The following is a 27,239-nucleotide window of genomic DNA, read 5'->3' on the forward strand; positions in this document are numbered from 1 at the left end:
AAGTGGGAGACTGTTGGAAATATGCCCTAGAGGCAATAATAAAAGTGTTATTATTATATTTCCTTGTTCATGATAATTGTCTTTTATTCATGCTATAACTGTATTATCCGGAAATCGTAATACACGTGTGAATACATAGACCACAATATGTCCCTAGTGAGCCTCTAGTTGACTAGCTCGTTGTGATTAACAGATAGTCATGGTTTCCTGGCTATGGACATTGGATGTCGTTGATAACGGGATCACATCATTAGGAGAATGATGTGATGGATAAGACCCAATCCTAAGCCTAGCACAAAGATCGTGTAGTTCGTTTGCTAGAGCTTTGCCAATGTCAAGTATCTCTTCCTTTGACCATGAGATCGTGTAACTCCTGGATACCGTAGGAGTGCTTTGGGTGTATCAAACGTCACAACGTAACTGGGTGACTATAAAGGTGCACTACAGGTATCTCCGAAAGTATCTATTGTTTTATGCGGATCGAGACTGGGATTTGTCACTCCGTGTAAACGGAGAGGTATCTCTGGGCCCACTCGATAGGACATCATCATATGCGCAATGTGACCAAGGAGTTGATCACGGGATGATGTGTTACGGAACGAGTAAAGTGACTTGCCGGTAACGAGATTGAACAAGGTATTGGATACCGACAATCGAATCTCGGGCAAGTAACATACCGATAGACAAAGGGAATTGTATACGGGATCGATTGAGTCCTTGACATCGTGGTTCATCCGATGAGATCATCGTGGAACATGTGGGAGCCAACATGGGTATCCAGATCCCGCTGTTGGTTATTGACCGGAGAACGTCTCGGTCATGTCTACATGTCTCCCGAACCCGTAGGGTCTACACACTTAAGGTTCGATGACGCTAGGGTTATAAAGGAAGCTTGTATGTGGTTACCGAATGTTGTTCGGAGTCCCGGATGAGATCCCGGACGTCACGAGGAGTTCCGGAATGGTCCGGAGGTAAAGATTTATATATAGGAAGTCCTGTTTCGGCCATCGGGACAAGTTTCGGGGTCATCGGTATTGTACCGGGACCACCGGAAGGGTCCCGGGGGCCCACCGGGTGGGCCACCTGCCCCGGGGGGCCACATGGGCTGTAGGGGGTGCGCCTTGGCCTACATGGGCCAAGGGCACCAGTCCCAAGAGGCCCATGCGCCTAGGGAACCCTAGAGGGAAGAGTCCTCAAGGGGGAAGGCACCTCCGAGGTGCCTTGGGGAGGATGGACTCCTCCCCCCTCTTGGCCGCCGCACCAGATGCCATCTGGAGGCTGGCCGCCGCCCCTTGGGGTGGGAAAACCCTAAAGGGGGCGCAGCCCCCTTCCTCCCTATATATATTGAGGCATGGGGCTGCCCATAACACGCGATTTGATCTCTCGTTGGTGCAGCCCTGCCCCTCTCCCTCCTCCTCCTCTCCCATGGTGCTTGGCGAAGCCCTGCTGGATTGCCACGCTCCTCCACCACCACCACGCCGTTGTGCTGCTGTTGGATGGAGTCTTCCTCAACCTCTCCCTCTCTCCTTGCTGGATCAAGGCGTGAGAGACGTCACCGGGCTGTACGTGTGTTGAACGCGGAGGTGCCGTCCATTCGGCACTTGATCATCGGTGATCTGAATCACGGCGAGTACGACTCCATCAACCCCGTTCACTTGAACGCTTCCGCTTAGCGATCTACAAGGGTATGTAGATGCACTCTCTTTCTACTCGTTGCTGGTCTCTCCATAGATAGATCTTGGTGATACGTAGGAAATTTTTTGAATTTCTGCTACGTTCCCCAACAATTACCATAATGTTTATACAAAAGTTACCGGGGTACATTTTTGACAACATTTTTTCTTTTAGGTCAAAGTTGCCATGGTTTTTGTACCTAAGTTATCAGTGTTGCCATGCAAAAATTACCGTGTCATTTACACATAATTTACTGGGGAGATATTTCAGTAAGTTTTTCACCCCCGGTCGAAGTTACCATGACATTTATACGTAAGTTATCGGGTCCTGATTCACAAATTACCATGTCATTTGCACAGAAGTTACCGGGGGTAAAAAATGATATTTACAACAAGGCTATATGGGCAAGGTATACAACCCATTGGTATATGGGAGACTACAAGACAACTTGAGATTAAAAAAACACAAGAAGAAAAATACTTTTTTGGCTCATATAAAAGTGAAAAAAAGATTAACCGTCATATTTCTACTTATTAAACAACAATCAAGGCAGGGTGAGTTTTTTTTTTGACAGAACTTCTCCTCCTTTATTCACTTAGCAAAATAGTGGCATCGTTTACAAGTAATGGAAGCAGTACATCCGATGCCGAATCCATCCAGATAGGAGGAGAAAACTTAACTATCCTAGCAAGTTCATGAGCTACTTTATTACTCTCTCTATTACAATGATCATAAATTACATGATTAAAATCTGACAACATGAAATAGCAATCATCAATAATTGCACTTGCCACCGAAGAGGAGTTGCATGCTCTCAAAGCTTCCATAACCTCCATGCTATCCGAGTTGATCACGGTCTTGCTGCATCCAATGGTTCTGGCTAGATTCAAACCAAATCTGACTGCCAATGCCTCTGCAGTGAATGAATCATAGCATATGTCCACTCGTTCATTAGCTGCCGCAATAAATTTCCCGTTGTAATCTCGGATTACTGCCCCCACTGATCCCTCAAGAAGATCACGGTCAAAGCCAGCATCTACATTTAATTTCATATACCCCTGTATCGGCTTCTCCCATGAACCAACACGTAGCTTTGCCTTAGTGGAGCAAGCAATAATAAAGTTAGCTGAGAGTCCTCGGATAGCGAGAGCAATTTGTGAGGGATTTTGGGTGTCCTTTCCATGGTACTTTTTTCGGTGTTCATACCATAGATATCAAGGCAGGGTGAGTTGGTTAGTAAACCCTTACTATATCATAGGGGTCTTCAAAACAATCACGTTGCATAGTTCATGACCGGTGACCAGATCTAGAAAAAAAATCTAAAAGCAAATCCCGCTTTCTCCATAAAATGCACTAGCAGCATTCGTCCAAATAAAATCAACCTAAGGGTATCTAATCACCGGCAAGGTATTAGCCCAGATGACTAGCGAGTCTATTAGTAAACCTGTACGTACTAAGGTTCGATTCACACTGTCCTCTTTTTCTTTCAAAAAAAAATCAATAGAAACAAAAGGAAATAAAAATCGATACTGCTGGAGCGGATCGGGGGACCGTGCGATGCCGGATCGCTCGATGATCGGGTCGTTCGGATTTATTCCTAAAATCCGAACGTTTGGAAAATACAAATTCTCATTTCTTTCTCCCGTAAAAGAGCACAACTTGTAGGGCGAAGGAAGTAGGAAGGAAGGCTTCTCGGATGTCTCTCGCTGCCCATACTTTGAGTTCGTTTTTCCTTTTTTTTAAGATTCTTTTAGGGGTTTTGAATTTTTTAGATAGTTTTTTATTTTGATTTATTTTAGGGGGAGTCTTTTCTTTGGATGAGAACGAGTTCGTGTCAGTTTGAATTAGGCTGGGCTGGGCTTCAAAACCAGGCCCAACATTGGGCCTCTGATAGACCGCCCGATCCAATTTAGGCGGCCTGAAGCGTGGCTTACACAAACGGGGCCACTGCTTGTTCGACCTTCGCAGTTTTGGCTGCGCGCCATGTGTTCGACCAAATGCCGCCTCCCGCTCAGGCGGCTCCACGACCGCCATTTCTCCACCGCCCCGCCACATAACCACCGGAAGAGCAGCCCGCAAGTCACCATCCGGTGGCCGGAGCGATCCAGGCCCTCTCATGACGCCGGAGACACGGCGAGGGCCCATGAGGCCACCGTCAGGAGGCTCGCGGCGGCAGGCGACGTGGACGGCGTCCAGTACGCGCTGCAGGAGATGCGGCTGCGCGGGGTGTCGTGCCCCGAGGGGGCCCTCGTCGCCGCCATCTGCGCCTTCGCCCGCGCCGGCGCGGCCGACCGCGCGCTCAAGACGTTCTACCGCGCGCACGACCTGGGATGCGCGGCGCCCACCGTGCGGGTGTACAACCACCTGCTCGACGCGCTGCTCCGGGAGAACCTGGTCGGCGCGGTGGTGCCGGTGTACGACAACATGAGGAAGGCCGGCGTCGAGCCCAACGTGTACACCTACAACCTGCTCATGAAGGCGCTGTGCCAGAACGACCGGGTCGACGCCGCGCGCAAGATGCTCGACGAAATGGCCAGGAAGGGCTGCCAGCCAGATGAGGTGAGCCAAACGACGATCGTTTCTGCGCTGTGCAAGCTGGGCAGGGTGGACGAGGCCAGGAGGGTCATGGCAGAGACGGTGCCTGTGTGCTCATCGTACAATGCCGTCGTTCACGCGCTCTGCAGGCAGTTCAGGATGCTGGAGGTGCTCTCGGTTATCGACGAGATGATTCACCGGGGACTGCACCCAGAACCTGCCACGTACACAAGCATAGTCGATGCGCTCTGCAAGGCCGGGGAGCTGAGGATGGCTTGCGCCGTTTTGGCTAGGATGGTAACCGAAGGTTGTGCTCCAAATGTTCAAACATTCACTGTGTTGGTCAAAGGGTTCTTTGATGCTGGAAAGGCACACGACGCAATTGGCATGTGGAATTGGATGGTGGCTGAAGGATGTGCACCGTCGACAATCTCTTACAATGTTCTCATCCGTGGCCTTTGCCACACTGGTGATCTAAAGAGGGCATCATCTGTTTTCAGTGGCATGGAGCAAAACGGTTGTTTTCCTGATGTAAGGACCTATTCTACTCTCATTGACGGATTCTCCAAAGCTGGGGACCTAGATGGTGCCATGACAATATGGAATGACATGGCAAATGCTGGTTTCAAGCCAAACGTTGTTGTTTATACAAATATGGTGGATGTGCTTTGCAAGAAGGTGATGTTTGATCAGGCAGAGAATCTCATTGATAAGATGTCGATGGAAAATTGTCCTCCTAACACATTGACATTCAACACGTTGATCAGAAGCCTGTGTGACTCCGGAAGAGTGGGAAGAGCCTTGAGTGTGTTCCATGGTATGAGAAGATATGGATGCTCTCCAAACGACAGGACTTACAATGAGTTGCTTCATGGTCTTTTCAGGGAAGGAAACTGTGAAGACGCTCTTCGAATGCTGATCGAGATGCTAAACCATGGGCTTGAGTTGACTCTAGTATCTTACAACACTACTATTAGTGGTCTGTGCCAGATGGGAAGGAACAAAGAAGCTATGATTCTTCTCGGGAGGATGATAGTCCAACAAATTCAACCAGATGCATTCACTTTCAATGCGATAATTCATGCTTACTGCAAGGAAGGGAATGTAAAGGTTGCTGCTTGGATGTTAGGTCGAATGGATGCAGTTAATTGTCCACGCAACATAGTTGCATACACAAGTCTGATGTCAGGGCTGTGCAGTCAGCACAGGTTGGATGATGCCATGGTCTATCTCTTGAAGATGTTATATGAAGGTATATGTCCAAATGAAGCAACATGGAATGTGTTGGTCCGTGGGATATTTACACACATCGGCACCATCGGACCAATGCACTTGATTGAGCATATTTATGAAGATTTATAAGTGTAGCCCTAGAGAACTTCGACAAACCTTGGGCACCATCAGACCAACGTACTTGATTGAGCATATCATCGAAGATTTATAAGCATCTACTCGGACAGTCCAGTGGTGCTATCATTGGACAAGCAGCAAGTTCTCTTTGATAGTTGACGAGGTATGCTATTTCTGATAATACTAATGATCTTTTGATGGTACTAGCAAGATGCCCGTGCATTGCACGGAACATCAAGGTGCATTTTTTTACAAAGCACCTGTTGTGGTTGACCCATACGGGAGTAATCTCATGTGTATAAACTAATGATATCTCGAGAAAGAGGAGAGATAAGGTGAGGAGGAGTGGGGCGTGGTGGTGATTGGTGGTCGGACTGAGCGGAAGCATGGGGATGGACGACGCCAGCAGCGGCCACGCCAGATTGTTTCAGAGGTTTCCTTTTTTAATTGCTCAACAATGATGCTGTGGGAGATAAGGATGAACGAAGGAAGGCCTTATCTGTAAATGTGGAGAGAGGTGCGGGTATCTTTTTGTAAAATTGCCATAGTTTGCTTTCTATCCGTTAGATATAGATCGGACGATCTATATTGCAAGATGGCAGGCACACCATCATCACCAACTCGTTTTTTTTATAACAAGTAGAGATAATTATATGTCTCAAGGATTTATCAGAGGCACCATTCAAATTTGCAAGCTGTTATCTTCAGTTTGGTCAGTATGTAATATGTGCATGATGAATATATTTTGAGGACATATCGATACATAGTCTGGGACTGAGTCAATCATGTTCTCCCTTGCATATTGGCCCTCGCGTAGTCATTAGAAGGACTTCATTTCTAATTTTTGCACTGTAGCATCCCTTTGTTTCAACGGGGCGCACCCGATAGAAATTGTCCGTTGGTCAAAATACTTGGCCTAGCACAAAAATCTGTTTTAATTGTTGTCTGTGGGCCACATATGTAAATTTCATAGTGGGGCGGATTTTTTGGGGGGAGGGAGCGGGGCGGGGGGGTATACATACACAATGCACCACACAATATGCATTTTATTGCTTTATGTAGTCTTGATTACCAACGTTCAATAGTAGATTTACAATAGAATTCCGGCATGTGACCTAGCAAAACACATAGCTTTACTTTGCTTTGTTCGCAGCCCTCTGACCCTCCAATGTTTTGTATACTTTGTCAATCTCAGGCTGCACATGAAGAACAATGAATTAGAATTACTCAAAAGAAGCAAGAGAGGACATTTATGGGCAAAGCTAGGACGAAGACCATAGAAGTCAGCTCTACAACATATGGACCATAAGGTTGGGTCTGTATGCTATAACTTTAGCTGTTCATAGATCAATAGTGAATTTGTATGGGATTTACCAATTTTATTGGGTTCACTTGAACCCAGTACTAATACACTGGCTTTTACCCTGAAAATGAGTAAAAACAACAAAAATCACACTGCAGCAGATGAAAATATATTACCTGATAATATTTTAGCATGTAGTTTCTTCTCTTCTTCATTGTTGCAGTGACCAAATCCCTTTCAATGTCAAAAGGTACAGGATCCAACACTACGCCTTTGATGTACTCAAAACCTCGTAGCTGATCCGAGACATGCAAAGAGGGTTATATATGTGATGCTTAGATGCAGTAAAGATTTAAAACGAAGGAGTCTATACTCTATAGAAACTTCTGAGTTCCTCTTTGTTGTAATGCAAAAGCGAAAGCCACGTTGTCCATAATGCTAGGAGAATTTGATGGGTGACATGATGAACCATGTAATATGTTTAGTGTCCAATGTAGAAGTGAATAAATGGCCTTACCTTGTTCTTCTGTGCAGCCGCTGCGAGCTCTTTAAGGACATGCTCTTTAAGGCCTTCAGATTTGCATATTTCACTGAAAGAACCTTTGTAGCCATTTGACCCTGCCCACTTCATGGTGTTTTCTTCATGTGGGTTAACTACTGCCACTAACATTGATTTGTAGCTGTCCCCGTACACCCAGATCTACAAAATGACAGTATCACATTGTGTGTAGCGCCATGCACTCTCTCAATATAAGCATATGATTGCACTAGGGTTTGTCCTTACATCTTCAATAATTGGAGGGAAGACATATACTTTCTCCAGATACTCAACTGCGACATACTCCCCTTGTGATAGCTTAAATATGTTCTTCTTTCGGTCAATAACCTTCAGGATTCCATCTGGGCTCATCTCTCCAATATCTCCTGAGAACAAGATTGTGTCAGAACATGATAATTTAAACTTTATCTCAGTCTCCTGTTTAAATTAAAATTGATTACTCACCTGTATGAAACCATCCATCAACCATGACCTCGTTTGTGAGCTCAGGATTTTTGTAGTACCCAGTGAAGACAGTGGACCCTCTAATGAGGATTTCACCACGAGAAGGAACACCAAGTGGATCATAACCCATCTCAGGTACTTCTTCCAGTCGCAGTTCAGTGAAGGTGGCGGCAACACCGGCAGTTCCAACCAGGGACATATCATCAGGGTAACCGACTGTGCTAGGTCCCAATGTTTCCGTTAAACCTGAGCAGAGACAACAGAATCGAACGTTATACTGGTTCCTTTTCATTGACAAAGGGACTGATAACTAACCCATGCAATTTTGGAACATCATATGGAGAGAAAAAAATTATGTGACATGTCAGTATCTTGGTGAATAGAAAAATAGATTTCCACAATCTTTTACTTCGAGCTGTAAACAGTAATGTGCAATACGTGATAGCTGTAAACAGTAATCAAACAGAAAGTTGGCTAAAAACTCTTAAAACTAGTGTTTGCAATGGGGATAGCATACAGTAAGGAAAACATGGATCCGACCTACATATGAAACCAGCTTTATCAGTTATCTTGTGACTTGTTAAAACAGGTCAATACATTCCAGTTCTAAATACAACTATAACTCATACTTGAGCAGTTGAGCTACAAGTATACTCACCAAGTCTGGTGGTATATTTTTTCTATTATTTGTTTGCCAGTCTGGTGACATATTTTGTTTATTATTTGTTTGCCTTTGGCAACTACTTGTTGATGCTTTAGAGTCCTTTAAACAAATATATTTGTACTTCTGTGGTGATGGCAGTCTGCAGGAAGAAATCTGAACCCTGAAAAGTGTCTACATGCATTACCATAGCCTTGGATAAAGTATGCGCAGCTGGTCACTCTCAAGAACTCTTCAATTTCAGTACTTAAGGGTGCACCACCGGAGATTAGTAGGCGAAGACGGCCACCGAGCCTTGCCTTGACCTAGAGCAAGGAAATGCAACAAAAAAAGTAAGATACAGACACTGTGAGTACAACTGCTACTGATCTTTTATTTATTTTTCTGAAAGTAATTTGTGTCTAGTAGTTCTTAGTTATGAACACAATACCTTGCGAAAAGCCAGCATGTCAGCGAAAGGTGAAGCAGTTTTTTGTGTGTAGCCTGCTTTCATGCTTGCTAGTTTGCTGGATTGCAAAAGCTATGGTGAGATGACATAATTTATTTCCTGCAATAAATATTCATGATGCTAGCTAACTTACCGGTTATACAAAGCATTAAAAATCACCCTCCTGAGAGGTCTGAGATCTGCCAAGGCCTTTAAAATACCTAAAGTCAATCATAAAAAGGTTATCTGAGTTAGCTGGTACAAAGGCTGATTTAATATCAATCATTTTTCTTTTACCACCTTCATAAATCTTTTCATACACTCTGGGCACCCCAACTAGTAGAGTTGGTTTTAACTCCATGAGATCATCTCTCAAGGCATTCAAATCCTGATGAAAAAGAACAGTGCAGTCATATTTAAAAAATAATGATGACCAGTAAGATTGAAAGTAGTAAGGCTAATATGTGGATTTGCTCACTCCATGGTAATAGCCAACTGAGGCTCCTTTGTGGAAGAAATACTCTTCGATCATGCGGTCGAGAATGTGAGCAAGTGGGAGAAAAGAAAGAAACACATCCTCCGTTGACATCTGCATACCCAAAACAACCCAATTTGCTTACATTGTGATAAAAGATAACCATCAATTGAATTGGAATTAAGCTTATTCTAGAAAAGGAGTAACCTTATCCTCAAACTGGTCCATGAAGAGGTCCACCCCTTTTACATACATCCCATGGCTCTCATGGCTCAGCATAACACCTTTGGGTTGCCCACTTGTTCCACTTGTGTACATGATGGTGCATGTATCATTTGGTTGCGGAGGACGAGGTTTAACTGGTTTATCCTTTCCCTGAAATGCGATTCAGAATTGTTGCTTGATCAACACATATATTTCATCACAAACATTGCTTCCAATCTTGGCAGTCTGAATGGATCTAGTTATTTTAGTTGCGTGAACCAAACTTTGTAAGCTAGATGATACCTGCGCATTGCTGTGGGAATTGCTTGCAATTATTTTAATGAGATTTGGTTCTATAATACACTAGTATTTCGATTAATAATATAAAAATTGAAACAAAAACACATACAATTATTGTATAGTTGTAGAATATTTATTGAATATAAGTAGCATGCATGGTGCATGTTACGGTGGTTCTTTTCCCATGCATGGTGGCATGTTAAGTTGGCATGGTTGCATGTTGAGATGATTAGAGATAGTGGGGATAAACTATTTAGATATGTAGGATTCTCTTTACGCACCATTTTTAAGAAATCATTCCAGGAGTACACTTTCATCCCAATCTGCTCGGCATCTTTGATTTGTTCATTAGTTGCCGAGGTGAATGCCACCAATGCTGCAAACATGTTTTGGAGAACAAAATTTTAGACTATCTAATCCTTCCTGGAATAACAGAGAGACCCTAACCACTTTACCATTTCCTTACCTTTTAGCCTAGTCGCAGATGTGCAATTTGGGGACAGTATCTGCAAATAAGAAATATTCACTATGAGATCTAGATTCAGACGTGATCTTAAAGGTGCTTAATTTAGGTAATAGATTTGGCTGTACTTCTTTTATTTTCTTGTCTTGTATGAAGACAACATCAATCTCAGCATGGTCAATAATGTAATCAACAGCTCCAGCACCTGAAATCTCAAGGAAATATTATTAATGCTAATAGAGAAATAATATACCTTTTCTGATAAAAAAACATTGTTTCAAATGTTTGCATTGGTTGATCTGTAACATTTTATTTTTGAGCGCATCTGAAACACTTTGTGACGAGGGTCTATTATTTATCAGTTTCCTGCTTACCTAAAGTATCGTACAGTGGGACACATATTATGCTGTAACCATTGCAAGCCTGCAAAATTAATTGCGGGATTAGCATCGATTATCCTAATCAAAGGAGATTCAGGGTATTATCATTCAGATGGGGTACCTGCATTGCTACCACCCATTGAGGGCAGTTGGATCCATAAATTCCAACCCTGGAACCCTGACATAAATCAATCATGGGAGCATCAACATCTCTAATTAATGTAATAAAGCTCTTCAAAATATGAAGATGCCAATTTATATAGCTGGAGCGAAAAAGTTGACTTAAAAGTTTTCGTTCTTACTGGTTGCACCCCCAGCTGCTGCAGCGCAGATCCAATTTGCAGGACTTCCTCATAGACCTCCTTGTATGATTTCCATAAGTAGGGCCCTGGCTACAAAGATGAAAATGGGGGGATGTTGTTCTCATCAAGAACAAATTAAGCAAAAATAGGCATATAGCTGATTGCATAAGCTTCACTGTCCTAGGGGTTAGTTTTTATATGCGCATACCACTCCGTCTTTAAATGGACGCCATCCAAGCATCCGGTTGTCTGGATACTTGCCTGCTGCCGTTCTGCAAGGGATGTAAGCAAAAGAGATCAAAACAAAGACCACGAAAAAGACCAAAACTAAGCGTTACATGTCCTCATGCTAAAAGGCCGAAACATGACATATGCATGTGTTTCTCTGGGGGAAAACACATGCCTGTCCTTACATGTGAATCCAAAAGTTGGTTTTTGGTAAAACAGATATGTGGCTGTCCCCAGTACCATCTTTGAACAGCCACGCACATGCAGATCAGTGTTTTTCTGTTGTTGGTAAAGAAAAAACCACATGCAGAGTACTGTTTTTTTTTGTCCTTGAGGAAAAATCACATGCATGGAGGTGACACACAAGGAGATGAATCTGTCTGACATGGAAGCAGAGGTCGGATTTCTTTCTTTAGTGAACACTACTAGTTATTGTTACCAGTTAGTTCTCTTTGTCTTTGTAGTACAGTATAACATAGGCACGTAGCCCAGGGGAAAAAACCCGGAGTAAAGTACAAGACTGAAAGTGAAAGCTACCATCTAACTACAATTTTAGTACTAGGAGAAAAGCAAGACAGGGATGGATGGACTTTGCTGTTGCTTGTGTTTACCTGAACACATCCCATGAGGTCCTCATGTCAGGATCAAGCGGCGGGAACCCATCCTTGGCCAGTATGTTCCGGAACACCGGCCCCACCGCCGGCCGGCCGTCCTTCCCGGGCTTCCCATCCTCCACCTTGATCGTGAAAACCTGCTTCTTTGCCCCCTCCATCCTCCAAGCTGCGTGCCAGAGATGAAAGTTTGCAACGAATTCTGTCAGGACTCTACCACACTCTCTGTTGCCAAACTAGAGGGTGGAGTATAACTATCTGAACCCTGCAGTCCAAGAACAAGAAAGGAAAACTGGAGCTGGTAGTTCCTTATCTGCCAAGAAAGGGAGGAGAAGAAGAAGAACTATAGTTGGACAATGAGGGGTGCGACTCGACGGTGTTTCAGACTTTTTTGCACATCTCGTGACTAGAAAATGCGATCCTTGTGTTTCTTTCTCTGTCTTCAGAATAAATGAGGAGAGCTGTCACCGACTCTGTATTTTCTATATATATCTTTTCTGAAAGTGGACTCTTCAGTTTTCAAGATCTGTTGTTTCTTTGGGTGCAGTCAGAGAGCAAGACTCGTTCCAGTGGCAAAAAACAACATTATCTGGTAACCGTGTTGTTGGGAACAGAAAAGTTCTTGCTTGGTATGTGTGTAGAGAGAGAGTCAGAGAGAGAGAGAGAGAGAGATTGCAGGGCAGGAGACATGGAGTGAACACAAAAGAACTTGAGAGAAAGGGAACATGGAGAGAGAGGGAAGGCACGGAAGAACTTACAGAAGAAGTGGAGCTTGGAGAAGGCACAAATGGCTTGGATCGAGTGGAGAAGAAGCCGGGGAAGCAGTATCTGGCGCCCCTGCTGATGCGAAGAGGAGAGAGCTTCCTTGCTATATATGCAGGGGCACGAGGAGATGGCCAAGCGAGGTTGTGCGCGTCCAAGGAGAAGGACCGCCAGGTGGGGCCAGCCTGGCTAGGCTAAAACCGCTTAGCTCCAGGTTTAGAGAGATGGAGAGGGAGAGAGAGGTTTAGAGAGAGAGAGAGGGAGGAAGAGAGGGGAGGGAGGGAGAGCCTGGGAAGGAAGGAATAGCGATTCCAAGAATCAAGCGTTGGGTGCTAAGCGCATGAGCAGCCTCACGCTAATCTCGCAGGCGATGTGGCGCCAAACATGTGGTTAAGGGTCGTTTGGCCCACATGATCAGCCAGTCGTATAGCGGAGAAATAGTCATTCGGCATAATTGTATCACCATCTGTCCCGGAATTGTTCGTTTCTCTCGAGACTATCGCGCTGATCTGTTCCAAACAGTAAAGCTTATGTTTTCCTTTGCAAGTTTCAGCCGTTGTTTGCTGATTACACTGCTTGTTATTCAAGGCGATGATGTGGCGCCATATGTATTGTTCAACGGTTGTTGGCCCGCAGGATCAGTCGTTGCAATAGCCACTCGGCATAATAGTTGTATCATGTCGTCTGTCAAGGAACTGTTCTTCTCCCGATACAACTGCAATGATCCATCCTAAGCAGTAACACTTATGTTTTGCTTCAAGGTTTAGCCGTTGTTTCTTGATTATTATATATAGTACTGTTTATTCTCTACAGCGGCTGACCCTGGTTATGAGTTTTACAGAGGTAAAACCCGGGACGGTTGTCCAACCACAACCTAATCCCTCTTTCGCGAGCCTCGGTTTGCGGACGAACCAGAGGTACTGAGATCATGGTGTATAGAAAGTCAGAAACTGCCAAGAGTCACGCGGAAGGTAGCACAGACAATATAGCACTGATCTTCTCAAGTAAGTGATGTGATTACAATATTATATATATATATATAATCTTGCATACTGTATCTACACAACATTTTCAGACTAAAAGTCTATAGTTTGACTTGATACGATCAAAATATTAGTATAATCTTGTGTCTGCGCAACATTTTGGACTAAATCTGTACTACTAGCTTTGACTGGATGTAGCTGCAATGTTTACAATCTTTTGCAGTAACAGAGGACAGAGATGCAGCGACCCACGCACCACCCATCAGCTTCACTTGGCCCTTTTTAGTTGGAAGATAGCAACATTGATTTCCCTGTGCCTTTCTATGGATAATTAGATGGCTGTTACCGGTTCCTTTACGGGAGTTTTCTGTCACTCTTTGGGGAAGTTCTCCGTCAGCTGTCAGACTGATCTTCTTTATCTGCATCGCTGTTATAGAATTACTATTACTATTATTAACACTTTCTGACGGATCTTCTGATTAATAACAGGACCCCGTTCGAGTAAAGTCTGAACCTACCAAGCTCTACCGATTGAATGAGCCAATCGTACAACAAAAAGATATTTTAAGAAAAAACAGCTCATAAAAAACCTGGTGTCCGCTCACTAGCTCTACTGGTAACCTGACCTTTGGTGCAGCTGGCGAAGTTCGCATTGGATGTCCCCAGCCAGGCAGCAGGTACCCATATTGATCGCACTTACCTACCGCTCCATTTCATTTCCTAGCCATGGCAGCATTATTACTATTATGAAATGGCATTGCTTCTTTAAAAAATATATCAAATGGTATTATTTCTGGTATGGCGGCTAAGACCGAATTTGCTCGAACCGAACCAAAATCAGATCTCACCCGGTACACGCACAGCCATCACAGATTAGTTGTTTACAGTGTGTACGTTGGCTATGCAAATTAACTCGGCTGATACTGTAAAATGGCTGTGCAGTTTCTGGAAAAAGAAAAGAAAAGATTGTGCAGTTGCTAGAAAAGCATGCTCTTGGCTTCTAGTATTCCAGGCAGGAAGGGTGGTTGACTGGTGACAGAGGCCGTGTCACCTAATCCTGATTCCGTCAACCAACTTGACCTGGACCCTGACATCTTTATTAGGCGGCTGGGTCTCTTAAACTCTGTCTTGAAAACTATCGTCAACAAGTTGACGTTCGTTGCTAGATCTTTTTATTCATACTATCGATAAGCAACTTGTTCTTCCGCGAGGGATGAAGGGAATCTTTCAAACTTGCATCCATACAGCAGGGTTGGTTATCTTAGTTGGCTGGTCAGTAGTACATGGATACATTCTCTGAACTTGACAACGTCACCATGCTGGTGCTCCATACACATGGTAACAACTAGCAACAGTGCAACTGGTGGCCAGTGTGAGCTTGCAGCTTGGGACGCCATTGATGGTGGCGGCATGGGTTACCTAGGGCTCTCGCGCGTCCTGATTCATAGGCCATGGCCGTGGCCTAGCCAGCAAGGAGCATGTGTGGTCATTTATTTGGTCCGTGTAGGACATACTCGTAGTATACGGTATGGATTCATATGAATTTATTGGAGGTAATTAAGGATCAACACATGGAGATGTCTGTGCAACTCTGGGCCTCGGATCCACAGATCATGCTTCCTTATATACACCGATCGGCTGTAACATTGCACGTAGTACTCGACAATTGTACAAAGTATTAATGAAAGAAGTCTCACTGCCCATGCCTGTTTGCAGGCTGTTCTGTCTTGGGCATTCACATTTGCCATCCTGTCAACTTGATAGGTAATTCTTCCTCTACCAAACACACACAGTACCTTTTTCCAAGCTCCGATTTTGTTTCTCTCTTTTTCCGGAGCTCATCCGATGTCATTTCCTCTACTAAATTTTTTATTTTACTTTTCGCCGTGGTATCAGCGTAGCTCGGGATCATAAACACTGCGTTCTTAAACATGTACTCCCTTCGTAAGGAAATATAAGAGCATTTATAGATCACTAAAATAATGATTGAAGCGCTCTTATATTTTTTTTACAGAGGAAGTATATATTATTAGCAAGTGTTTTCTAGCCATGCAAACCTCTGTCGTCTACTCAAAACCTTGCATGTTTACCACATCTATACGTACATATCAACTATACGTACATATCAACATAATGTCCTAGCTAACAAGTAGTACAAGCAGCTGATCTGATTGCTGCGCAGCCGGCTGCTATCCTATCCGAGTCCACGTGACTACGAGTACACTGCAGTCGATGTCAGCTCTGCTGCTCCTTGTCTTTTACCGCCTGCTCATGCTGTTCTCTGCAGTACATGGTACGTACTGAAGAAAATAAACAGAAGGTAATCTCAATCTTTTCAGTGATGGACACTAGTACTAGTACTATAATTTATGCCGAAAACCTACCCTCAGTTATGGCGTTCAATGGCGTAGGTGCCCATCCACCCGCAAGGGCAGGCCACGGAGGGGACGAGGGGAATTCAATGGAGGAGGCAAAGTGGAGAGGGAGGAAATGCCATTGGCACCCGCACTGTAGTTCCACTTGTGCAGTGTAGGTGGTGCAGCTGGAGTTAATTCCGCATCCACCTAACTAGGGCAAGCAAGCAAGAGAAATGCCATTGGCACCCGCACTGTAGTTCCACTTGTGCATGCGGCCGGTGCATCTCCGCTCCTCTCCTCATCATGGTCTCTTCCATTCTCATCTTGAGCATAAAAAGGTGACGCTTCTCTTCCTCGAAATGCCTCTTCCTCTCGGTGAAACCTGTGGAAGTAGTAAAAAGAGTTCATGGTCAATATTTCGGTGGTGTCGGGAACTCGGAATCTGACTTGGTTTTGGGTCCAATTTGGCAAGGTTCTTCTGGACATGGCAAGTAGCACCCGGACTCGGAATTCCACCTGCATATCTAGCTTGCTCTTGGGAATTCTGGAGATGTGAGAAGCAAACAACTTAGAAATAGCCCTTTTAGAGCACATTTTCCCCCCAGATCATTTCTTCACAAAATCTTGCGCGCGGTTAGAAGACGTGATTGTGTTTATTGTTGAAAGACCAGATGCTTTAATTTTCTTGCTAATATTTCTGAATTTACTGTTTGCAGGGAGCATGTAAGCCTGAGCTCTGTTTTGAATATGAGGATGCTGATATTACTATTTTGAGAGAGAAAAAAATCTCGGTTGTGCCAGTTAGCTCATATGTTGCTCTTTGCGGATACACAATCGATCCCCACTAGGAAAGCGATGGCCTCGCTCATCATGCTCGTCGCTTGGACAATTTGGAGCGAAAGGAATGCATGCGTGCTCCGTCAGAAGAGTGCGTCGCCGGCGGTCCTCCTCGCCAATATCAAGGAGGCCAAGCCATGGGTAACCGTGGGTGCTAGAAATTGGGTCATTTGATGCCGCGAGAGTAGTGAGTCATTGTTATTCGGGGCGTTGCGGAACTATCCGTGTTGTAACACAAACTAAACTCTATTCCTCTTCTTAATCAATGAATGGGGCAATTTTTTTGCCTCTTGTTCAAAAAGAAAAAAACAATCTCGTAATGGTTTTGCACTCATCTTAAATCATAGTGTGCGTCGGATAAAAGCCATTTAGCCAGCCCTTAGTGGTCGGCGCTTTGTTGACTTGATGAAAACATGTAATTCACTTAAGGCATCAATTTCTTTCTTGCGACATCCTTCTATTACACGTCATGAGCCATTTGTTTTAATTTAGTGGTATTTATGATGAATTCCAAGTATTTTTGTATATAGTAGTGACCTAAACGCTCTTAAGAAAATATTTGGCAGTGGATCTAGATATTTGTATACTGCATGTATTTTAGTTGTCGTTTTTGACATGTGACATGGTGGTTATACACATTTAACTTCTACCTTTTCTGTTAGAGACTAATAGTAGAAATATAGTAGTGATCTAAACTCCCTCCGTCCGAAAATACTTGTCATCAAAATGAATAAAAAAAGATGTATACAATTATTTCCGGACAGAGAAAGTGTATAATTAGGCAAGAAGTATTAGTTCATGATAAAATGTACATCATCTATCCCTGACTCTCTGTACTTTAGAATTTACTACCTTCATTCCTAAATATAAGATGTTTGGGCGGTTTAATTTAAACTGCCGAAATGTCTTTAGGAATGGAGGTAGTAGCAGTTAATAGTTTCAACTGCTTTCTCAAGACTCATAAAAGTAGGCTGTTAATTGAACGACAGGTTTACAACACTGTTTATTTTTGGTCCGCTGTCGTGCACTGTTTCGGTCCTCTTCGGTTCGGTGGTGGAATGAGAAAAGTCTACACTTTGCTCCCCAAGAGCAGAAGGATTGCATGAGAGGAGAAAGGGTAGTTTGCGAAAAATAATACTCACTCTTCAAAGAAATATAAGAGTGTTTAAATTAGTGATCTAAATGTTCTTATATTTCTTTACAGAGGAAGAACTAATGTAGTACGTATAAATTTATACCCCTAAAAAAGACGTACAAATTTATAACGGCACGCTTTAATGATGACTCTAAGAGCATTTCTAACCGACCCCTTATAATCGGTTAGAGGAGTAAAAATTCCGTTTTACTCCTCTAACCGACACCTAGTCGATCCCTAATCCATCGTAAAGGAGTAAACTTTTTACTCTGGTCCTAACTTTCTCCCTAAATATACTCCACCGCTCGACATCCGAGTAGAAGTCACGCCTCTTCCTCGCGTCGTCCCCCGCCCTTGCAAATTCGCCGACGCGACTCTCGGTGACCGTCGGCCGGCCCCGTCGCTACCTTGTTGCTTCCCTTGCCCCTTGTCGCCCTTCTGCCTGACGTCAAGGCCGTTCGGCCCCCGTCACCGTCGCTGAAATCAAGGTGAAACACCGTCGCCTGGCCATTGTTGATTCGTCGAATTTCTTCGTTGCTTCTTCTTTTTCTGTCGGCCGCTACACCTCACCTTGCTTGCACACCGTTGCGGATCATTCCCTCTCTTAGCCGCCAGCTTGTTTGGTCTGAACGACATCGGTCGGCCAGTGCACCACCACTGCACCGAAAGTGTTCGACGAATTTCCTAGGTGAGATTTTTTGTTCGTTTCTTTGTGAACCGAGCCGTTCGGATTGAACCTAGCCATTTGAATTTTAGATGCAGAGGTTGAGGGAGATGGTCTTGGAGATCTCGTCGTCATCCGAAGAGGAAGAAGATGATGATGACTTTGACACTGTTTTAGGCATGATTTTTAATGATGATGTTCGGCGGCCGAGGAGAGGATCACAGTTTGGCCGCATACACATCAATCAATGATAGAGCGGAGGGTTATGCTAAGATCATGAGAGACTACTTTGACCCAAAGCCAACCTATCTGGAGAAGTACTTTTGCCGGCACTTTCGGATACACACAAGTCTTTTTCTGACCATTGCAAAAGCCATTAAGAGATATGGTGACTGGTTCAAGCTCTGGAGAAATGCATCTGGAGAGATAGGTGCAAGCCCTCTGATGAAGTGCATTGCGACTGTTCGAGTCTTGGCATATGGGTGTTCAGCCGATGCAATCGATGACTATGTCGGCATTGGTGAAGACACAATCTTGGGGGTTGTTCGAAGGTTCACCAAAGCAGTGTTCACTATCTTTGACCCGGAGTACTTGAGAGCACCATCCGAGGAAGACACCCAGATGCTGATGACTGAGAGTGAAGTAAAAGGATGGCCAGGGATGCTTGGATCACTTGATTGTATGCACTGGACATGGAAGAATTGTCCTTAGAATCCCAAGTACCAAAGACTTGCTGATCCACTAAATCGGAGTCTCCAAAGCATCGTACCCGGATTAAGTTCATTTCCTTAGCCATCCGAAGACCTAGGGCCTCATACTCAGCTGCATTGTTAGTACAGGGAAACATCAAGCGGAGAACATAACAAAATTTGTCACCTCGAGGGAAAGTAAGAACCACTCCAGCCCCCGAGCCCTCCAATTGTCTGAACCCGTCGAAGTGAATAGTCCAGTATGTGTTATCCGCTTTATCCTCCGGCGCCTGCAATTCTGTCCAGTCATTGATGAAATCCACGAGCGCTTGGGACTTGATGGCCGTACGAGGCATATATTTTAACCCGTGAGGTCCAAGCTCGATAGCCCACTTAGCAACCCGGTCAGTTGCTTCCGTGATCTGGATGATATCTCCCAAAGGAGCGGAACTGACCACAGTGATGGGATGGCCCTAAAAGTATTGCTTAAGCTTCCGGCTCGCCATAAAAACTCCATACACCAGCTTCTGCCAATGTGGATATCTCTGCTTTGACTCAATAAGCACCTCACTGATATAATAAATCGGCCGTTGAACCGGATACTCCTTACCTGCCTCCTTGCGCTCCACCACAATAGCCACACTGACAGCCCGGGCGTTAGCAGCCACATATAACAGCAAAGGTTCTTTATCAATGGGGGCAGCAAGAACAGGCGGCTCGGCTAACTGCTTCTTCAGATCCTCAAATGCCGCATTAGCAGCATCACTTCAGACAAAGTTGCTGGTCTTTTTCATCATCTGATATAGAGGGATGGCCTTCTCTCCCAACCGGCTGATAAACCGGCTTAACGCTGCAATACGACCCACCAGACGTTGAACATCGTTGATACACGCCGACTTAACCAGAGACGTGATAGCTTTGATCTTTTCTGGATTAGCTTCAATGCCCCTGTTAGACACCAGAAAGCCCAAGAGCTTGCCTGCCGGTACACCAAAAACACACTTGGCCGGATTAAGCATCATCTTATAAACCCGAAGATTGTCAAAGGTTTCCTTCAAATCAGCTATTAACGTCTCTGCTTTCCTGGATTTCACCACGATATCATCCACATAAGCATGAACATTGTGCCCAATCTGATTATGAAGACAATTCTGCACACATCGCTGATAAGTCGCCTGGGCACTCTTGAGCCCAAAAGGCATAGACACATAGCAGAAGGCTCCAAAGAGAGTTATAAAGGATGTCTTCTCCTGGTCCTTAAGCGCCATTTTGATATGATGATAACCAGAATAAGCATCCAGAAAGCTCAAACGCTCACAACCCGCCATAGCAACAATAATTTGATCAATACGAGGGAGAGAAAAGGGATCAGCTGGACATGCCTTGTTCAAATCTGTGTAATCCACAGACATACGCCAAGTGCCATTCTTCTTGAGTACCAGCACCGGGTTAGCTAACCACTCAGGGTGAAAAACCTCCACAAAAAACCCTGCTGCCAAGAGCCGGGCTACCTCCTCACCGATGGCCCTGCGTCTTTCTTCATTGAAACGGCGGAGAAACTGCTTGACTGGTTTAAACTTAGGATTGATATTAAGAGTGTGCTCAGCGAGTTCCCTTGGTACACCTGGCATGTCAGAAGGTTTCCATGCAAAGATGTCCCGCGGATGAACTCGATGAGCACGCCTTCCTATTTCGGATCCAGGTTAGCGCTGATGCTAAACTGCTTGGATGAATCTCCAGGAACAAAGTCAACCAACTTAGTCTCATCAGCCGATTTAAACTTCAAAGCCGGATCATGCTCCATAGTTGGTTTTTTCAAAGAAGTCATATCCGCCGGGTCAACATTGTCTTTGTATAGAACTTTAACTCCTCTGTTGCACAAACCGACTCAGCATAGGCCGCATCGCCTTCCTCACATTCCAAAGCGATCTTTCGGCTTCCATGTACTGTGATGGTCCCCTTATGACCCGGCATCTTGAGCTGCAGATAAACATAACAGGGCCTTACCATGAACTTAGCATAAGCTGGCCGTCCAAACATGGCATGGTACGGGCTCCTGATTTTCACCACTTCAAAAGTCAATATCTCTGATCTCGAATCATGATCATCTCCAAAAGCAACCTCCAGAGCTATCTTACCGACCGGATAAGCCGATTTACCAGGCACCACACCGTGAAAAACGGTGTTCGATGGTTTAAGATTCTGTCTGTCAACCCCATACGACGGAAGGTTTCATAATACAAGATGTTGATACTGCTCCCTCCATCCATGAGCACCTTGGTGAACTTATAACCTCCAACCTGAGGCGCCACCACCAACGCCAGGTGACCCGGATTATCAACCCGGGGCGGATGATCCTCTCGACTCCACACGATAGGTTGTTCGGACCAGCGCAAGTAACGGGGTACCGCCGGTTCAATGGAGTTCACTGCCCTTTTATGAAGCTTCTGATCACACTTGCACAGGCTAGTGGTGAAGACATGATATTGCCCACTATTTAACTGCTTTGGGTGGCTCTGGTAACCTGACTGTTGCTACTGCTGACTTCCCTGCTGATTATAACCACCCTGGTTGCCCTAATTGTCTTGATTGCCATGTCCGCTTTGATTGCCTTGAAATCCTGAACCAGAACTGCCTCCACCATAACCCGGCCCATGAAACCCCAGTCCTGAACTGCCGGATGGTCCATGATCATATCAGAAAAGTTCTGAGTTTTTGAACTCCCGCATAATGAAGCAATCCTTCCGAAGGTGCGTAGCTGGCTTTTCTCGCGTCCCGTGCCTTGGGCAAGGCTGATTTAACAGGCGCTCAAGATTGACACCTGATCCTCCACTCCGTGGGGGCGGTTTACCCTTACGACGCTGACCATTATCCTGCGTGTTGGTGTTAGCCACAAAATCTGAACTATTATCCGCTTTACGCTTACCATTGTTTCCATGACCCACCGGATTATGCTGCTGCCCATTGGTGTTGCCGTTCTTCTTTCCCTTCCCCGGCTTTTCATCGTCAGACTCGGGGTCCTTGGTACTATCAGAGTCGGCATACTTAACTAGAGCTGCCATAAGCGTTCCCATGTCATTGCAGTGATGCTTGAGCCGTCCCAACTTCAACTTCAGAGGTTTAAATCGGCAATTGCCCTCCAACGTTATGACTGCTGAATCGACACTGATGCGGTCCGATGAATGCAAGATCTCTGAAACCCGGCACACCCAATGGGTTGTCGATTCACCGTCTTCTTGGACACAGGCAGCCAGATCCACGATTGACATGGCTTGCTTACACGTGTCCTTGAAATTAAGTATAAACCGGGCTTTTAACTCGGCCCATGACCCAATGGAATTAGCTGGCAAACTTTTCAGCCAAGTGCGAGCCGTTCCATCCAACATCATGGTGAAGTACTTAGCACATGCCGCCTCATCTACGTCTAGCATCTCCATCGCCATCTCATAGCTTTCGACCCATGATTCGGGGGGTAAGTCAGCAGTGTAATTGGGCACTTTGTGCAAACCCTTGAAATCCTCGGGCAGCCGCACATTGCGTAAAGCTGGGGTGAGTCAGGCACCCCCCCAAGAGCTGAAAGCAAGACCTGGTTCCACTGAAGTCGTCGGACAAACCAGAGTAAGCTGACGGTCCACGTATTGTGCTGCTAACTCGGCTTCTCGACGCGCTCTACCGTTATCCACCACGTCCTGAGCATTGGCACCACTGCCCGCCGGGTGTAACACCCCGGATGTAACATGTCCCATTTTGGCAAGATATCAACTTGACCTTCATCCATTTCTTGTGGGTTTTATCATGTTTGGCCTCATCTTGTTTGGTTATGTGTTTTATTCTTTTCATTGTCATGCTCACCTTACCATATTGCATTTGTGCCTCTTGTCATTTTGCATTCATCCTCATCATGTGCATGTTGTGATCTCATACATATTATGTTGTTGCATGCTCAATGCATAAACCTTGCATCACCACCTCCTCCTTCCCTCTACTTCCTTCTTTTGTCAAGTGCTATTTTCCTTTCTCTATTAATGTTCATCTTCTCCCTGTAAATCTGGCCCCATATCATAAACCTCTCTGCCAAATGTCTCCTTATTTGAAGTTGTTTTGGTCAGGTTCAAAAATGACACAAGTTTGAATTATATTCAAACTTGTCTTATTTTTCTACCTCTAAAAATGCCCAATGCAATTTATTCAAATAGTGGATAATTCCAGGAGCTTGAGAATATTTTCTTTATACTCAAACTCCTCTCCTTTTCCCCTGTGCTTTTCTGTTTATATTCCTGTTTGGAAATAATAGAAATAGAGCAGCGGCCTGCAGCTAGCGCAGCAGCCCCCCTGGGCCTCGGCCTCCCAGGCCGGCCCAGCTCGCTAACCGCCAGCCCAGCCAGCGCGCCAGCCGGCCCGCTCGGTCTTCTCCTCCCTGCCTTTTCTCACCCACGCAAGCACGCACCCCCGCTAGACCCTCGCCACGTGGCTAGTTCGATCCCGCTAGTCAGCGCCTACCTTGTTCCCTGCACCCACCTTTTCCCTCTCCTCTTGCCATCGCCATGGGGACCGCGAGCACGAGCGCGCGTGAGCACGCGCCCGTCGCCCTAGCCTCCCTTTTAACCCCTCTCCTTGTCCTCACGCCCCCTAGGGTTTCCCTCTTCCTCTCATCGCCGCCGCCAGGTGAGTAAAACCACCAGATCCACCGCAACCGCTCTGTCCCGAGCGCACCTGAGAGCGCACCTCATCGCCGGCGTGCTCTCCGGTCACTCCCAACCCGGTAGATCGTGTCCCTCTTCTTCCCTGTCGTCCACCACGTCCCCGTCATCGACTACGTGGAGTCGGAGCCCCTGCAACGACCTCTTCTTCCTCGTCTTCGAACCCGGCCGCCGAACGAGTTCGTCCATCGCCTTCGCCGTCTTCGTCCACCTCCCGCCAAGCCAAGCGCATCACCATGCTTGTGGTGAGCTCGCGCAGCTTCCTGCCCCCCTTTCCCCCCTCATTTGCTTGCTCTAACCGCGGCCGCCGCGGGCGCCCGATCTCGCCGCCGTCGGACCTCCTCTCCGGCGAGTGCTCCGACCCCCTTAGCATCTCTGCGCATGTCCATCGGCATCGTCATATCATGTAGGGTAGAACCATGCTCTCTGCCGCTCGTTTAACCCAGCGTCTCGTCGTGGTTTAGTTTGTCGCTGCCCGCTCGGGACCTCGTCGCCGGCAGCGTTTCCGTCGCCGTTGGGCGTCGTGCGTTCCAAGCGCGAGTGCGGGATCCTCTTGCGATCCCGTAGCACCCATCCGCCACTCCGTTAGGGCGCCGGAGCTGCTCCGGTGATCCCTCCGCCGCCTCTGGTCGCGTCGTGCTGTCCTTTGTTTCCTTCGTTTGGATAGACGCGGTAGCAGTAGATAATAGGAGCAGAACCCCCCTCCTCTGTCAGTAGTACCTACCTAGCCCAGTGGTTGCCGAGGCAGAACCACACCGGGGAGACCCGGGTTCAATCCCCCGTGGGTGCATATTTTCTTCCCCCCTTTTTTCCTGTTTCTTTGCGCGTGTGTGAGTATGACAGGGTGGCCCCACCTGTCATCCTCCCTTAGCCCTGTTTGTTATTTTATTTGTTATTTTTATTTTGTTCTCTGCGATTATTCCATTTCTGGCATATAGAACCTATCCATTTCGGGCAAGTCCATTTCTGGACATTTCCAAATATGGAAAATGCCATTTCTATCATTTACCATTTAGGGCAGGTTTTATCTTAATGCATTTGTGATGATTTTTCTACAGCAACCCTAACATATTATATATGTTTTTGGGGTAGAAAAATCCCACCAATCCAGTGGTGGCATTAGTTTCTGCATTTGAGCAAGTTCATGAACATGTCATCTCAATCTATGTTGCTGTTTTGTCCTTTATGTGTTTGTTCATGCAAATATGCTAGGTGTTTGTTTTGCACATGAGTAGCTTCATTTTCATGCCTACTTCATGCTAATACTTGTTCCATGCCATGACTTGCCTGGTAGTGAGTTGATCAAGCCTATAGAGATGCCATGTTGAATCTGTTTCTGCTATGCCTAGTAATTCCACTAAGTCTGTAGATACTGTTATCTTTTGCATTATTGCCATGCTATGTTAGTCATGCTCTAGTGGTTTATAGATTGAGCTCAGTGTTCATGTTTCATAGAGCATCTCCTGTACATCACTGCTATGCATTCTGTTCATATGTTTGGGTGCGATAGCTTATTTATACTTTGCATCCAAGTGGCCATGTTGCTGTTTTAAGCAGTTTGCATCATATCTTGTCGTGCTTGTCATTTGCAAACCATGCACCCGAATCCGGTGATCTTTATATCGATTTCAACCGAAATCATCTCATCTTTCCAGCGGCATACTTGGTTTGCCAAGTTGATGCCTTGTTCATACTTTTTCCTCCCGGAGCACGCATATGCATTGCATATCACATCTCGCATATCATGACATGTATTGCATCATGTTGTTTGTGCATTGCACCGTGATTAATTGTGGTTCCTTGCTTGTGTTCTTGCTTTGGGTAGAGCCGGGAGACGAGTACGTGCACGAGGAACCTGTTGAGTACGCTAACGAGGATCAAGCCTTCGACAACTCTGAGAACCTTGCAGGCAAGATGACCATACCTTCGATATCACTTCTATCTTTGCTTGCTAGTACTCGCTCTATCGCTATGTTAGCTCTACCTGCCATTGTTTACCATGCCTACCTATTGCCATGTCAAACCTCTAACCACCCTATCCTAGCAACCGTTGTTTGGCTATGTCACCGCTTTTGCTCAGCCCCTCTTATAGCATTATTAGTTGCAGGTGAAGATGAAGTTTTTTCCTGGTCGGAACATGGATATTTTGGGATATCACAATATCTCCTATTTAAATTAATGCACCTTATAAACTTGGTAAAGGGTGGAAGGCTCGGCCTTATGCCTGGTGACTTGTTCCACTCTTGCCGCCCTAGTTTCCATCATACCGGTGTTATGTTCCTTGATTTTGCATTCCTTACACGGTTGGGTGATTTATGGGACCCCCTTAACAGTTCGCTTTGAATAAAACTCCTCCAGCAAGGCCCAAACTTGGTTTTACCATTTGCCACCTAAGCCCTTTTCCCTTGGGTTTTCGCGAGCCCAAGGGTCATCTTTATTTAACCCCCCCGGGCCAGTGCTCCTTCGAGTGTTGGTCCGAACTGAGCCGCCTGCGGGGCCACCTCGGGGAAACTCGAGGTCTGGTTTTACTCGTAGCCTGTCTCATCCGGTGTGCCCTGAGAACGAGATATGTGCAGCTCCTATCGGGATTTGTCGGCACAGTCGGGTGGCTTTGCTGGTCTTGTTTTACCATTGTCGAAATGTTTTGCGAACCGGGATTTCGGGACTGATCGGGTCTTCCCGGGAGAAGGTATATCCTTCGTTGACCGTGAGAGCTTGTGATGGGCTGAGTTGGGACACCCCTGCAGGGTATATAATCTTTTGAAAGCCGTGCCCGTGGTTATGAGGCAGATGGGAATTTGTTAATGTCCGGTTGTAGATAACTTGACACTTGACTTCATTAAAATGCATCAACCGCGTGTGTAGCCGTGATGGTCTCTTCTCGGCGGAGTCCGAGAAGTGAACACGGTTTGAGTTATGCTTGACGTAAGTAGTTTCAAGATCACTTCTTGATCGCTTCTAGCTTCTCGACCGATGCGTTGCTTCTCTTCTAGCTCTCACTTGCATATGTTAGCCACCATATATGCTTAGTGCTTGCCGCAGCTCCACCATTTTACCCCTTTACCTACCTATGAGCTTAAATAGTCTTGATCTCGCGGGTGTGAGATTGCTGAGTCCCCGTGGCTCACAGATTCTACCAAAACAGATGCAGGTGTCGATGATACCAGCGCAGATGGCGCAACTGAGCTGAAGTGGG

General features: G+C 45.6%; 2 protein-coding genes across 7 annotated transcripts; one reads left to right on the forward strand and one right to left on the reverse strand.

The window, feature by feature from the left end:
* The first annotated feature begins 3,587 nt into the window (after positions 1-3,587).
* Positions 3,588-17,189, forward strand: LOC123110267 (pentatricopeptide repeat-containing protein At3g48810). 6 transcript variants are annotated; one of them, XM_044530752.1, is made up of 9 exons: positions 3,588-5,722; positions 6,755-6,869; positions 8,668-13,439; positions 13,520-13,682; positions 13,885-14,338; positions 15,844-15,981; positions 16,073-16,356; positions 16,491-16,651; positions 16,735-17,189. In XM_044530752.1, the coding sequence occupies exon 1, from the start codon at positions 3,658-3,660 to the stop codon at positions 5,569-5,571; it is 1,914 nt and encodes a 637-aa protein (XP_044386687.1). In that variant the 5' UTR covers positions 3,588-3,657; the 3' UTR covers positions 5,572-5,722; positions 6,755-6,869; positions 8,668-13,439; positions 13,520-13,682; positions 13,885-14,338; positions 15,844-15,981; positions 16,073-16,356; positions 16,491-16,651; positions 16,735-17,189. The 6 variants fall into 6 exon arrangements, 5 of the variants coding, with proteins under 5 accessions (XP_044386687.1, XP_044386691.1, XP_044386679.1 ...); XM_044530756.1 differs by having other exon boundaries at positions 8,668-8,858; XM_044530744.1 differs by having other exon boundaries at positions 8,668-13,682.
* On the reverse strand, positions 6,586-12,079 carry LOC123110258 (long chain acyl-CoA synthetase 1). Its single transcript, XM_044530735.1, has 19 exons — positions 11,917-12,079; positions 11,286-11,349; positions 11,078-11,167; positions 10,897-10,953; positions 10,770-10,818; positions 10,524-10,600; positions 10,399-10,438; positions 10,214-10,308; positions 9,636-9,803; positions 9,432-9,542; positions 9,254-9,341; positions 9,108-9,174; positions 8,957-9,032; positions 8,714-8,831; positions 7,866-8,111; positions 7,647-7,786; positions 7,380-7,562; positions 7,039-7,158; positions 6,586-6,755 (listed from the first exon to the last, which is right to left on the reverse strand). Exons 1-19 carry the CDS (start codon positions 12,075-12,077, stop codon positions 6,693-6,695), a joined length of 2,013 nt encoding a protein of 670 aa, XP_044386670.1. The 5' UTR covers positions 12,078-12,079; the 3' UTR covers positions 6,586-6,692.
* Positions 17,190-27,239: the final 10,050 nt, after the last annotated feature.

The sequence above is a fragment of the Triticum aestivum genome, chromosome 1B (assembly GCF_018294505.1).
Source record: "Triticum aestivum cultivar Chinese Spring chromosome 1B, IWGSC CS RefSeq v2.1, whole genome shotgun sequence".
NCBI classification, from domain to species: domain Eukaryota; kingdom Viridiplantae; phylum Streptophyta; class Magnoliopsida; order Poales; family Poaceae; genus Triticum; species Triticum aestivum.

Excerpts from the sequence above, each read along its gene's own strand:
- LOC123110267 (XM_044530744.1), top strand. The coding sequence starts at position 3,658 with ATGTGTTCGACCAAATGCCGCCTCCCGCTCAGGCGGCTCCACGACCGC.
- LOC123110258 (XM_044530735.1), bottom strand. The coding sequence starts at position 12,077 with ATGGAGGGGGCAAAGAAGCAGGTTTTCACGATCAAGGTGGAGGATGGG. Across the intron at positions 10,309-10,398 it reads ATCTGCGACTAGGCTAAAAG|CATTGGTGGCATTCACCTCG; the intron begins GTAAGGAAATGG and ends ACATGTTTGCAG. Across the intron at positions 7,787-7,865 it reads TGATGGATGGTTTCATACAG|GAGATATTGGAGAGATGAGC; the intron begins GTGAGTAATCAA and ends TCTTGTTCTCAG.